Source organism: Sus scrofa, chromosome 2 (assembly GCF_054392235.1).
Source record: "Sus scrofa isolate SSC_HxYL_T2T_F1_AM1 chromosome 2, Sscrofa_HxYL_maternal_Yorkshire_Landrace_v2.0, whole genome shotgun sequence".
Taxonomy (NCBI): Eukaryota; Metazoa; Chordata; class Mammalia; order Artiodactyla; family Suidae; genus Sus; species Sus scrofa.
Window position 1 is genome coordinate 99,197,064 of NC_139384.1, and position 14,604 is coordinate 99,211,667.

General features: G+C 44.1%; 1 protein-coding gene across 1 annotated transcript in view; it reads left to right on the top strand.

The window, feature by feature from the left end:
- The first annotated feature begins 12,527 nt into the window (after positions 1-12,527).
- THBS4 (thrombospondin 4) overlaps positions 12,528-14,604 on the top strand; it is a 51,254-nt gene continuing 49,177 nt past the window's right edge. Inside the window, exon 1 of the mRNA XM_021084490.2 lies at positions 12,528-12,794. Within this exon, the coding sequence (XP_020940149.2) occupies positions 12,707-12,794 (88 nt within the window). The 5' untranslated portion in view covers positions 12,528-12,706. The remainder of the gene's footprint in view (positions 12,795-14,604) is intronic.

The window sequence follows — 14,604 nt, forward strand, 5'->3', positions numbered from 1 at the left end:
ACAGAACATTTTAAATAAGTTCCATCATGACTATTTTTCTATCAATTCCTATAGAGATTTAAATAGCAGTAATAGCCACAAGCAAGTTTCAAAAAAATATTCCCTATCATATTATTATTAAAAAGCCTCTGGCCTTAACACAGTATATTTATCTTTCAGCTACCCAGATGAAAATATGGTTGTCTTAACACAAAAAAAGTACTCTAACAAGCCAGTCTTTTCCCCTAGTTTATGAAGCGCATTTACTTAGTCATTGTAAAGTCATAATTGTCCATTATGTACCGAAAATGCATAGTAAAGATCATGAAGGAACATCTTCTTGGTAAATCATAAATTCTTTTCATAACAACAGTGAAAACAGCCCTTTGACAAATGTGATCAATCCCTTTTTTCATGCTTTATTTGCTTATATGAGGATCAGACTCCAAAGCCTGTGTCTCTCATGCACGCATTTTTTTCTTTATTATAGGGGATTTGGGATGCTCTGGACTAAACTACCCTATAAGGATGTGTTGTTTCAACACAAGGCTCCATTTAAAACCAGGGCAGGAGTTCCCACTGTAGCTCAGTGGTTAACAAACCCAGCTGGTATCCACGAGGATGCAGGTTCAATCCCTGGCCCCGCTCAATGGGGTAAGGGTCTAGTGTTGCCTGAGCTGTGGTGTAGGTCACAGATGAGGCTCAGACCTGGTGTGGCTGTGGCTGTGGCTGTGGCTGTGGCCAGCAGCTGTAGCTCCTATTCTACCCCTGGCCTGGGAACTTCCATGTGCCATGGGTGTGGCCCTAACAAGGAAAAAAAAAAAAAATGAAAAACAAGGCAAACCATCCCCCTAGAGAGCTGAGTGGGTCACCACTGATTTCCTCACTTTGGATGAACAGCAGCCTCAGTTGATGAATGGGAACATTTATTAAAGAGAAAGAGGGAAATAAAGGGAAAATGAACAAACAGCTGCTCAGCAACAAGCAAATCACAGAATCATAACATTCCATGATGTCCCACAGTCCCTGATTATAGGAGAAGAATTATTCCCTGGCATCCACTACATGTGTGGATGGAGGATATTTTTATCACGAGATTTGCCTTAGCCTTTACCAGCCCCCAAAGCTCTCTGTTTTTCTGATCTGTATGTTGGCCAATATATCTCGCCGTACCTGCCCACTGAGGTACCCAGGAGTGAGAAGATAGTGTTTCTCTGTAGTATAGCTCAGCCTCCCCCTTGGTTCTGAAGCTCAATTTTTGCCCTAGGTTACTAAGACAGCAAAAGCATTCATTTTGCTTGTAGTCAGAGTAATTAAAATTTCTTCTAAATCCTGCTGTCCTTCCCTTCTTTTACAAGAGGGTTGGGCGTTCTTTCTCTAAGAACATGCTCTGCTTGTTTAAAGACTGTCAAGGCAACCTATGGCTTCCCCATCTCCCCTAACTTAGGCTCTGGATAATCATAGATTAACAAACTCAGTTAAAAATGGAAATACCTTGGAGTTCCCATTACAGCTCAGTGGTTAACGAATCCAACTGGTAACCATGAGGTTGGGGGTTCGATCCCTGGCCTTGCTCAGTGGGTTAAGGATCCAGCATTGCCGTGAGCTGTGGTGTAGGTCGCAGACCCAGCTCGGATCCCTCGTGGCTATGACTCTGGCGTAGGCCGGCAGCTACAGCTCCGATTCGACCCCTAGCCTGGGAACCTCCATATGCCACGGGATTGGCCCAAGAAATGGTAAAAAGACAAAAAATAAAATAAAATAAAAAATAAAAATAAAAATGGAAATACCTAAACCTCACCCCCTCCCCCAAAAATGTTAATAATAATGAAACAACTATATGCCAGGCTCTAGGTTAAATATTTATATTTATTCCCTCACCGAAAAAGTGCTACTGGCATCTTCAGTCACGTTACAATGGGTACCATTAGCCTTTCCATCTTCTGAATAACTCTCCAGTCAAAAGAATAGCTGTTAAATGTCTTCCCAAGGGCCTACAGTATGGAGTTGGGATCAAAGCCAGCTGGTGTGGCCGCAGCGCCTGCTGCATTCCTAACCAGGACACTTCCTCTGCTTGTTTTCACCAGGCTTTCTCGGAAATATTTCAAATTCACACATCCTGGGAGTCGGCTTCAGGTCTCTGAAGTCAGAGCCTCAACCTAGGAATAAACTGCCACTGTTTTTGTTTGTTTGTTTGTTTTTGTTTGGGGTTTTTTTGGGGGGGACTTTTTTTTTTTTTTTTTTTTGGTCTTTTTGCCATTTCTTGGGCCGTTCCCACCGCATATGGAGGTTCCCAGGTTAGGGGTCGAATCGGAGCTGTAGCCGCTGGGCTACGCAAGAGCCACAGCAACTCGGGATCCGAGCCGTGTCTGCAACCCCTACACCACAGGTCACAGCAACGCCAGATCCTTAACCCACTGAGCAAGGCCAGGGATCGAACCCCCAACCTCATGGTTCCTAGTCGGATTCATTAACCACTGAGCCACAATGGGAACTCCAAGAAATTCATTCTTATGGCTTCCCATCCCTTAGCCTGCCCAGGAAGCAGGGTTTTCTGCATTAATCAGACATTGATTCTCACAAAGGCAGAGCGGCAGAGTAGAAGGGCCTTGGACCCAGGGTCAGAGACCTGAGTTTGAGTCCAAGCTCTGGCATTCCTTTGCGTAGTCTGTTCAACCTTCCCGACCTTTAGTTTTCTAGTCTACAGTGGGAATTATAACCATCTTATCTATCTCACCTCAGGGTCGTGAAGACTGAGATCAAATATAAGACAGGGCTCTAATCTGAAGAAGATAAATTTGATTACTATTATGTGGTTTACTAAGACTCTCCCACAGAAAAGAGAAGAAGGTGGTGGGGTGTGTGCGTGTGAGCACCTATGAATATACATGCATATATATGCATGCATGGATATGAGTGCAAACATATACATACAAGTAAGTTGGATTGTACAAATGAAGATGAAAAATCTAGTCATAGTATCATGGGAGAAGCCCCGTTCCAGTGTGCTGGAGCAAGACTCAGGCCTTGATTTTTGCTGCTCAACTATCAGATATACAGACAACATTGACAGATTGCTGCTGTAACCAAGATAAGTGGGACATCAGTCCTCAAAAGGACTAGCACTACGGTCCTTAGCACTAGCACTGGTGACTTTGGGGAGCTGCACTGGAACGTGCTGGTTCCACCCAGGGGCCACTAGGAAAGGAATGCTTACCCTCCTGGGAGAGAGAGAGTGTGTGTGTCATAAAAGAAAAATGAAGGTATCCAATGGGGCTCTTTGAGGTCCTTTAAAAGGAATTAGCACCCAACCCGGGGACACCGTAAGCTTGTCCTTGAGGGACCTAGGCTGCATCCTCACCTTTCCTTCCCCGTCTCTCTTCTTGTTCCCAATGCCTCTGCTTCCTTTGCTCACTTCAGGTTTTTCTGCTGCACCTCGTCCTTTATTGGATTTGTCATGTCTACTTTCCTTTCCCCCTGGTCAATTTTTAAATGCAGCAGCCAAAATTACATCCGTCCTCGGAATCACTTTTGTGAAGGGACATGCCAGAATGCCATAAGGAAATCTCTTTCTGAGAATTATGCAAGTCAGAATTGCATTTTTAACTGACATGAATGATGAAACACATGATATGTACCAATGAAATGTAATGCTCAAATGGCATAATAAAATACACTTGCAGCTCGCATTTCCCTAGATCCGTAAAAGGAAGCACGCTTTCCTTAGACAGATTTTTCAAGTCAGTGACCAAGGCCTTCCCACTTCTCCTGAGACTGATGAAACACTGGTCCACTGTAATATCACAGGAGGAGTACTGCCCCTAGAGAGAATGGAGAAGGACAGCAGATTTAATATTTATGAGTTTGTGGTGCTGGGAAGCAAGAGCCCCTCAATTCCTAGGCCCTAGGAGAAGAGAGTAAGAAATGGAATCAGTGGAGTTCCCGTCGTGGCACAGTGGAAACAAGTCCGACTAGGAACCATGAAGTTGCAGGTTCAATCCCTAGCCTCACTCAGTGGGTTAAGGATCCGGCATTGCTGTGAGCTGTGGTGTAGCTCACAGACGCGACTCAGATCTGGCATTGCTGTGACTGTGGTGTAGGCTGGAGGCTACAGCTCTGATTACACCCCTAGCCTGGGAACCTCCATATGCCGAGGGTGAGGCCCTAAAAAGAAAAGAAATGGAATCAGCAATGGAAGTCCACTAATATTTGTGGTTTTGTTTGGGGGGAGGGGGTTGGCCACACACTAATATTTGTTTCCTCTTCCTTTCCGTCCTTCCTTCTGCTTACCAGTTAAGTCTGACCTGATGGATAGGACTTCTGAAAATGGATGGCCTAGGACACGGGTCAGTAACTTTTCCCATGAAGGCCTAGAGAGCAAAGACTTTAAGGCCCTGAGGGCCATGTGGACTTGGTTGCAACTCCCCGAATTTGCGTTTGTGCCACAAAAACAGCTGTAGATGAGCGAACGTGGCTGTGTTCCAATAAAATTTTATTTCTAGATCTTGAAATTTGAATTTTACATAATTTTTACATGTCATAAATACTTCTCTTCTTCTTTTTTTTTTTTTTTTTCTACAACCACTTAAACATGTCAAAATTCCTTTTAGCTGACGACCTTACACAAGCAGATGGAGGGCTAGAGGTGGCCTGTGGGTCACAGTTTGCCAATCCCTGGTCTAGAAGTTTTTATATAGAGAGTATTCTTCACCTTAAGCCCATTGAAACTGAAGTTATTTCATCTCTTTTTGCCCATCCACTTTTCCCTAAGTCCATTATTTTCCCCACCCCCTCCCTCCTTTTCTGATTTACAAGTTTACCACTTCTCCTCTAGCTCCACCTACCTGTCTTTTTTGAGCTGGGAACCTCAAAAGACAATAAGGACCATTTGCCAAAGACCCATCTGTAAGCATGCAGCCCTGCAGGGAGCACTGACAGAGTGGGAGACACAGAGCCTGGGGCAACCACATTGGCCCAGTCAGTGATCGTCCTCCCCCGCTTCCCTCCTGATGGAGCCCACTCCCACAACAGAGGCTGAAAGTACCGTCAGCACCTTTCCACCCTTCCTGGCAAACAAGACATGGGTATGTCTGTGACCCACTCCTGAACAATGAGACCTGAGCACAAAGAAGTCTGTTTGGGTGCTTCTGGAAAAGGTTTTCTTTATTGGATAAAGGTTGAGCGCAATGGAGACTAAGAGATAAAAGAGCAGAAGTGGGAATTCCCATCATGGCTCAGCAGTTAACGAAAATGACTAGTGTCCATGAGGTTGCAGGTTCGATCCCTGGCCCCGCTCAGTGGGTTAAGGATCTGGCATTGCCATGACCTGTGGTGTAGGTTGCAGATGTAGCTCGGATCCCAAGTTGCTGTGGCTGTGGCATAGGCTGGCAGCTACAGCTCCAATTGGACCCCTAGCCAGGGAACCTCTATATGCCGCAGGTGTGGCCCTAAAAGACAAAAAAAAAAAAACAAAAGCAGAAGCCTCACTTTTGCCTCCTACTTTGGGATGACGTCATATAAAGACAGGAGATGCTGAGCTGCAGCATCTATGAGGGAAGTCCAGGAGCTAATCCAGAGGCATTAACACTACAATTCACTGAACTGACCCTGCAACCCTCTCCCTCTGGACCTCACGTTATAGGAGGTGATCAATCCCTGGGATGGGAATTCTGTTACTGTCTTCACACACAGCCATACACACAGCCTGCGTTCTTGTGAAGTTTCTGTTGCTATGGGGATGATGTGACACAGAAAATGAAAAACAATGATAAGAAAACAGCAAAAAAAAAAAAATTTTTTTTTGGTCTTTTTAGGGCCACACCGGAGGCATATGGAAGTTTTCAGGCTAGGGGGTGAATCAGAGCTGTAACTGCTGACCTGCACCACAGCTCATGGCAATGCCAGATCCTTCACCCACTGAGTGAGGCCAGGGAACCTGCATCCTCATGGATGCTAGTCAGATTCGTTTCCAATGAGCCACGATGGGAACTCTCAGAAAACACCAAATTTAATAGACCCCCCCACACACATGATACTAGTTATACTTTTTTATGCCTCCTGATTAAGAAAAGTCACATATCAAGAACTTCCTCCCTGGCAGCTCCATCCCATCTCTGTCAAAATGTGTCCTTATCTCTCCCAGCAGTTACTGCCCTATCTCCACCTAACACTTCAAGGCAAGTTCTTGAAAGTTATCTTTATCATGAGTCGTACACTCCACTTGCCATTCTGTCATCCTCATTCCTCAAATGGCAGAACTCGGCTTTTCTTTCTCCCATCCCACTCCCCCCAAAGGCTTTCAATAGGGTCACCAATGACTTCTGGGGTGATAAGCCCAAGCATATGCATTTCCATTCCTTATCTTGCCCGATCTCTTCACCGTATTGATACTATTCGCCATGCCTCTCCCATACCACACTTTCCCAATTTCCTTCTGCATCTTTCATCTTGATCGCTGCCTTCTCTTTCTCTACTGGTTATAAACATTAGTGTTTCTCAGTATCCTTTCCTCATCTTACACACACTTCTTAGATAGTCTTATCTATACCTACACCTTTGCCTGCTACCTGTCAATTAATGATGCCCATACCTATCAGTCTCTCTCCTGAGTTACAGACCCATGTAACTAAGTGCCTAATGGACAGCTCCACTTGAATGTCTTAAAGGTGCCTTAACCTCAACATGGCCAAGCCAAATTGTCATCTACCCCTCAGTGAATGCCACGACAATCTGCCAAGTGGCCCGGGTCAGAACCCCAGACATCACCTTGACATCTTCAACCATGGTCCTGAACCTAATATGTATTCCCTCTGCTAACAGTGTTAGCATTCTCCCCTTTCTTTGTCACAGGGAGAATGCCTCCTCATCCTTCATGACCCCAATGCAAAGCCAGCTCTTCTAGGAAGACTTTTCTAATCCTCTCTAACTACAAGTTGCTTTCTCCTCTGCATTTCCCATTTCTTAGGACACATGCCTATTCTAGCCCTTAGCATATTATTTATATCATCTGTTTTTCCAAGCAGTCTATGAGCTGAAGAACAAAGAACTGTGTTCCATTCATCTCAGTATGGCTATTGATTAACACAGTGCTGGGAACATTCTAGAAGACTGTTGAGAAATATTTGTTGAGTGAATTAACAAACATATACATAAATAATTATTTGTTGGATAACTGATGACAGTAATGAGAAAAAACTAATTAGTTTTCACAACTGATAGGCAAATATCCGAACTCAACACTTTTGTTAATGATTGTATAGCAACACACACAAAATTTTAGACTTTAGAATTAGGGAAAAAAAAAATATATATATATATATGGTCCAGCTCCTTTATGAACTTGTTAGGGCTCATTTGTAATTAGCAGTATCAATTTTCCTGTTGACAGTTAACTACTAAAATATTTTATGTGTTAGTTCCTTTAGTAAGGTTAAACATGCCCCAGGAATTCAAGTAATACTATTCATTTGCTTACAAATCTTTCGACAACCCATAGATGAATTTAAATACAATTAAAATCAAATCATCCCCATTCTAAACTCTTCACATCCAAGTAGACAGAATTTTAGCATATTTGGCAAGTTTGCTTTATGTCCTATGATTTCATTGCACTTTGCATCATGATTTCTTAGCAATACATTTAGACATCTGGCACTAAATTTGGGATTTTCCTGGTACAATAATCTTGTTATTGCTAGATTTTGTAGGAACCACCATTTGGATGGATTAATGTATTATTTAATGAAGCAAAGCAGTTCCTTTAAGAAATGCTAGTTGTCGGGAGTTCCCATAGTGGCTCAGTGGTAAAGAACCCAGCTAGTATGCATGAGGATGCAGGTTCAATCCCTGGCCTCAGCCAGTGGGTTAAGGATCTGGCATTGCCGGAGCTGTGGTGTAGGTCACAGACATGGCTTGGATCCAGCGTTGCTGTAGCTGTGGCATAGGCTGGCAGCTGCAGCTCTGATTCAAACCCTAGCCTGGGAACTTCCATATGCCACAGGTGTGTCTCTAGAAAGACAAAAAAGAAAAAAGAAAAAAGAAAAAAAAATGTTAATTGTCAAAACTCTCTCTGGACTTCAAGTTGGGTAGACATAGTTATTTGTAATAAATGTCCTCACGATTGCATTTCTGGCTATTTTTCTAACGAATTTTTACATGGTATTTAGTAAAGTATATTAAAGAACCTCAATGAGATTTTTTAAATAGTCTACTTAGACGCTTAGCGAGATTGAAATGAGTAATTTTACATACTTCTTTTCTTGCTTCACTAATCTTCAGTGCCTGATTACTAAAGCAAACTATGTTTTTTTGAGTTCTGAAAAAAAAGTTTTTTTCCTTTTAATTACACCCTAATCGAAAGTCACCTGCTTCATTTACAAGGCCCCTATTCGTGTTAACTAGTTTGGAGAGAAGCTCTTTTCCTGTCACTTAATCAAGAATCTTCCTTTATTAACACTAAACTAAAAAGCAGCTCAAAGTGTACATTTTCCAGGGCTGTGGCATAAATGTCATCACACATTAGAATGTAAATCATATTCCCTTTAAACCATCTTTAAATGTTAATTACTATCTTCTATTTCTATTCCTTTTAAGGATTCAAGTAGAGGAAGTTCCCATGTAGCACAGTGGGTTAAGCATCCGGCAGTACCGCAACTGTGGTGTGGGTTTGATCCCTAGCCCGGGAACTTCCACATGCTGGGGGTATAGGAAAAAAAAAAAAATTCAAGTGGAAAACTTGACATAAGTTGGAGTTCCCATCGTGGCTCAGTGGTTAATGAACCCAACTAGGAACCATAAGGTTGTGGGTTCGATCCCTGGCCTCGCTCAGTGGGTTAAGGATCTGGTGTTGCCGTGATCTGTGGTGTAGGTTGCAGATGTTGCTCTGGCTCTGGCGTAGGCTGGCAGCTACAGTTCCGATTAGATCCCTAGCCTGTGAACCTCCATATGCCACAGGTGCAGCCCTAGAAAAGACCAAAAAAAAAAAGGAAAAAAAAAGAAAACTCGACATAACTAATGATAAATTTAATCACATATTAATAGACAGCTGTCAGCTTCTACGTAGCTGTGCTAAATAACAGTATGTTATATGAGTAATTTTTCCCACTTCGGAAGAACAGGAGGAGCAGGACCAGAGTGGGTATTCCCACGCCCACCAACAAAAAGGTTTGAAAAGGTTACTCACATTGTCAGGCTTTCTGGTGAAAGCGGAGGGGCTCCCAAGCAGGTCTGCAGATGGCTTCAGAGAGCAGGGAAAGGAGACTGGCTTTGGAGTTTTCATGATGGTTAGGGTGTGAGGCTAGGGAGAGGGTTTCCATACACAGTTGAGAGCTTGCGCAGCACCAAAGGAAGGAGCACCCAGGCTTTCTTATCAACTTGCTCAGATGAGGAACCAAAAGGAAGGGGAGTGGTGAAGCTTGAAAGCTCAGCAAACATCAAAAATGGGGTCATACTCTGTTACAACAGTCAGAAATGGAACAAACCTAGTGTATCAGTTGCTACAATATTTCTGTATGGCTGCAATAATATTACATAACAAGCAGCCCCAAAATCTTAATGGCATACAAAAATAAACTCATTGCTCGCATAGCTGGAGTCAAGAAGACAGCCCTGCTGATGTTGCCTGAACCTACTCACCTGTGTGAGTCAGCTGTCTGCTGATTTCAGCTGGCTTTGCCCAGTGTGGCTGTGGGTGACTCAGCTCTGCTCCATGTCTCATCCTCCAACAGGCTAGCACAGCCATGCTGTCACAGCAAAGACAGAGGTAGAAGGGTAAGTCAAGTCCAATCACAAGTATGTTTTAAGCTTCTGCTTGTAGGACCTTTGCTAAATTCCTATTGACCAAGAAAGATACATGGCCAATCTTAGAAAAGTAAACGATATATAGAGAAGAGTGAAGCATTGGGGCCATTTTTTGCAATCTATGGCAAGAATGGATTATTAACATACGAAAACCTCTTACTCTACAGTGCCAAGAGAAGGAAGGTCAGTTCAATGAGCTGCTAACTATTAAGTGCCAGCACTGGAATTGGGACTACAAAATAAATGAGATAGTGCTAAAGAGCTCACAGTCTGATATTGGGGGAAAATTAAATAAATTAATATAGTCCTAAAATAAATGAAAATTCAGTACAATAAATATAACAACAGATTTTTTTTTATCTTTTTGTCTTTTTTTCCTTTGTCTTTTTAGGGCCACACCAAAGGCATGTGGAGGTTCCCAGGCTAGGGGTCCAGTCAGAGCTGTAGCTGCTGGCCTACGCCACAGCCACAGCAACACGGGATCCAAGCCTTGTCTTGGATCTACACCACAGCTCATGGCAACGCTGGATCCTTAACCCACTGAGCAAGGTAAGGGATGGAACCAGCATCCTCATGGATACTAGTCAAGTTCATTAACCACTGAGCCACAACAGGAACTCAACTTTTTTTTTTTTTTGTCTTTTTGCCTTTTCTAGGGCCGCTTCCCTTGGCATACAGAGGTTCCTAGGCTAGGGGTCTAATCAGAGCTGTAGCCACCAGCCTACCCCACAGCCACAGCAACGTGGGATCCGAGCTGGGTCTGTGACCATCACCACAGCTCACAGCAATGCCAGATCCTTAACCCACTGGGCAAGGCCTGGGATAGAACCGGAAATCTCATGGTTCCTAGTCGGATTCGTTAACCACTGTGCCACGACAGGAACTCCAGTGTTTTCTTTCTTTTTTTTTTTTTTAACAACAGATATTTTAAAGAGGTAGCACAGAGGAGAAAACAACTCTTTCTCCTCATTTACCATAAATTTCATCGCCAATTTAATGAATTTTATCATAGTCAAATTTCCTCTTGATTGTGAGTACATAAAAAGCTGACTGAGTTTCCCCAAAGAATGGCTCCATGAAAAGGCAGTCTCTTTAAAAGCAAAACTAAATTGTTAAGTTCTATTAGGCTAGCAGAAAAGCTTTTGATTCTTTTGTTGTTCAATGACAATGGTCATTTAGTTTCAACCAATATTTATTATGTGCCTACCTGTGCAGGCTATTTTGAGGGAAATTTGCTAGGATTTTGGAATGCCTAGTAAAAATGACTACACAAAAATGATTAAGAAAACAGCATTTTCTGTCAACTTACATTTTAGTCCTGCTTACTCTGAAGTCCACTGCATAAAACATACATGAGCAAAACTGTTTCCTTAACGTAGAAGTTGGGATCCTGCAGCCCCCTCTAACCCAGGCCACTCCTGAGGATGCTGTTTGGAGACTTGAAGAGTCTTTAGACTAATTCATCTCACTAGTGTGCAGCCACATGGCCGGAAACATGTGCCCTTTGTGTCTTCAGTGCTCTCTCAGTGTAGACGTGTGGTGACCCGCTCTATACAGTGACTTGAGTGTAATGTGGCATTAACTGAAGCCTGGATTAGAACTATGTTAGATCTCAAATGGAAGTAAGCTTTGAATATAGCTCACAAATTCCCAGGTCCTTAGCTGTAAATGGAATTATAACTAGGGTGTGTGGGGGTGGGTATTCTTGCCCAGTTTGGCAACAAGATAATGCCTTAATCTTCCAGCCTGTAGCAGACAGCTTCTTAAACTTTGAGATGGAATTCTTTTGAGACTTAGAGATAGGGATATAAATACTTTGCTGGATTTTCTCCATTAGTCAAGGCTGTTTAAGAGGGAAAAGTTTGCCATTGTTCTGAAATATTTTTTCCTCTAGTTAATCCACATTATTTTTAGGGGGCTTTGCCTAAGAGTAAGACTCCTTCCTTACGTTCTTTCTCTCTCTTTTAGGTCCTACTCCCAAGCTTTAAACTGCCACATGGAATCTTTTGGGAGGGCAGAGCAGAAGTGGGCAGGCAATGTTTGGAAGCCGGACTGAAAATAAATTTTCCATAAAACACTACCATCCTATAAATGGTTCTGTCTGGATGGGTTCCTTGAGATGTATTTTATTTCCATTAAAAAACTCAAAAACTTTGAAACACTGTTCACATCTCAAAACTTGATCGAGAAAATCTTCAACATTTGAAGTACTGAAGAAAAAGTTTGAAGAAATAAAAGAAACCAAGTGTTCTCTGAACCACCTTAGGAGGCAAAAGGATCCTGGGGAGCCTTCAGGGTTCGCTGGGGAGGGAACCCAAGATGGGCATTAAAAGCCTGTCCAAACCCGGTTCTTCTGTTTAGAAAACAAGAGAAGGACAAGAAGTAGGAGACCGATGGTGCCCAAAGCTAGCGGGTCAGTGTCACTTTCTTGCTCCTTCGCCTCTTTCTTCTCCTTTGTCTCTACCGGGTCCTGTGTGTCCTCACATTCTCACCAGCCCCTGACTGCCCATCCTCGTTCTTCCCATCCTCCTAAACCCCCTCGCCAGCGACTACGCCCACCCACCCCAGGACCCGATCTGCCCGGGGCGCCGTCCACACGTTCATGTCTTTCCACCGCCCACGTTCCCCGCTCCGGCAGTCCCCGCACTTCCCGGCCAGAGGGGATCTCGGCCAAGGGGGCCGCCCTGGCCTCGGCCCTCCCCCGCCCCGGGCCGGCCAGACCATAAAGCGCCCAGCGCAGCCGCCAGCGCACCCAGCTGTGCGGCGCGGAAACGCGAGCACCGCCCCCGACGGCAGCGGACGCCGCGCTCCCCTCACCTGCGCCGCCCGCCGGGCTCCTGACCCAGGCACCGCGCACCGCCCACCCACTCGGGCAGGGCCCACCGTGCCGTACTCGCGCGCGCGCTCGCAGGGAGCACTAAGAACCAACATGCTGGCCACGCGCGGAGCCGCCCTGCTTCTCCTGCACCTGGCCCTGCAGCCGTGGCTGACGGCCGGCGCCCAGGCCACCCCCCAGGGTAAGTGGGCGCGAGCCGGGGCGGGCGCCACGGGCCCGGGTCCCTCGGTCTTGGTCGAGGAACCCGCCGTCCCGCTGCTCCCCTTGGGCGAATTTGGTTCCTGCGGCCTCGCTCGGCACCTCTCTGTCCCTCTGGGTCAGAGTCAAAGCATTTTGTGCTTGGAAGTGGTAATTAGCGATTAGAATCTTTAGAGATTCGATTATCCAGCGATTAAGACCAATTCCCCATACAATAGTTTGAGGGATGCAAAACTTATTTTCAGGCTAAGCAGAGACTAGGGGTTTACTTCCAAGCTTAAGGCGCGGCCCTAGCCCTCGAACGCACAGGTTCCGTCTGGAGTAGGATGAAATCCGGGTTGTGTCCGCCTGGGCTCTCTCAGGCCCGCCCTCCCCTTCACCCCTTGCAGCCCAAATCCTTCAACACCAGGAGCCACGTTCGCCCAGATGGTCTGAGGCTGACACCCCAGAGAAAGGGGCAGTATTTCTCTTTTGTTCTGCCGCTCGCCTTTTTCTGCTCCAACTTTGCTTGGGACCCTGAGGCCTCCTTTGGGGGTGGGACTGATCTCTTGCTTCTTGAGGGAAATGGAACAGGAAGAACTGAGAAATGGGTCTGCTCTACTCTAAAACTTCGATAAATAATTTGAAAAGCCAACTGGATAATCAGCCTTCAAACTCCTTCGTGAGATGGAGGGAAAATAACGGTTGGGCAGAAGGCACTTAAAGCTTAAACAGAATTTTGAAAAGACCGAAAGGAAGGAATTATTTAAGCAAGAGAAGGTCTTATGGCCCTAACTGGCTAGCCCGTGATGATCTTCATCTGTTTGAAATCGATGCCTGGCGTTGATTAATTACTGACTAAGGAAATAAAGCTGGGAGAGACATGCACCTTGAAGTAAAAACTGTTATTTCTAAAACTAGAATGAAGAATGCCTGTGCGGGTCTTCTCAAGTTCCTGTCCTTCCTACTGCACTAATGGTCTGTTTAAACTTTGCATTTCACCTAGTAACTCATTTTGCTTCCGGAGCAGGCAACCAAAATTGTGCGTGCAGGAGGATACTGTACTGCTTTTTATTTGGGTTGAAATATTTTCCATGTTGTCATTGACAGTATTTATTCATTGCGACCTTGCTTCTAGGGAGGTAAGAAAGGAAGCCCTTTTTAAAAATTGAAGGATGATTGACATATAATGTTATTTTAGTTTCAGGTGTACAACATAATGATTTGATAATTGTATACACTGCAAAATGACCATCACTATAAGTCGAATTAACATCCATCACCTACATTTTTTTTCCTTGTGATGAGAACTTTTAAGATCTCCTCTCTAAGCAACTTTCAAATATGCAGTACAGTATTATTAGCTATAGTGACCGGGCTGTACCTTACATCCCCATGGCTTACTTATTTTATAACTGGAAGTTGATGCGATTTGACCTCTTTCACCTACTTCACCCTACCCCCACCCTTCACATCTGGCAACCACCAATCTGTTCTCTGCATCTATGAGTTCTTTTTGGTTCATTTGTTTTTAAGATTCCACATATGAATGAGATTATAGAGCATTGGTCTTTCTCTTACGCTTTTCTCTTATGCTCTTATGTTTTCTCTTACGCTTAATTACACTAAGCATAACACCCTCTAAGTCCATTGATATTGTCATAAATGGCAACATTTTATTCCTTTTTATGACTAAACAGTATGCTATTGTATATATGTGTATATATATGTATATGTGAGATATGTATGTGTATATATATATATATATATATCTCAGATTTTCTTTATGCATTCATCCATTGATGGACACAGGA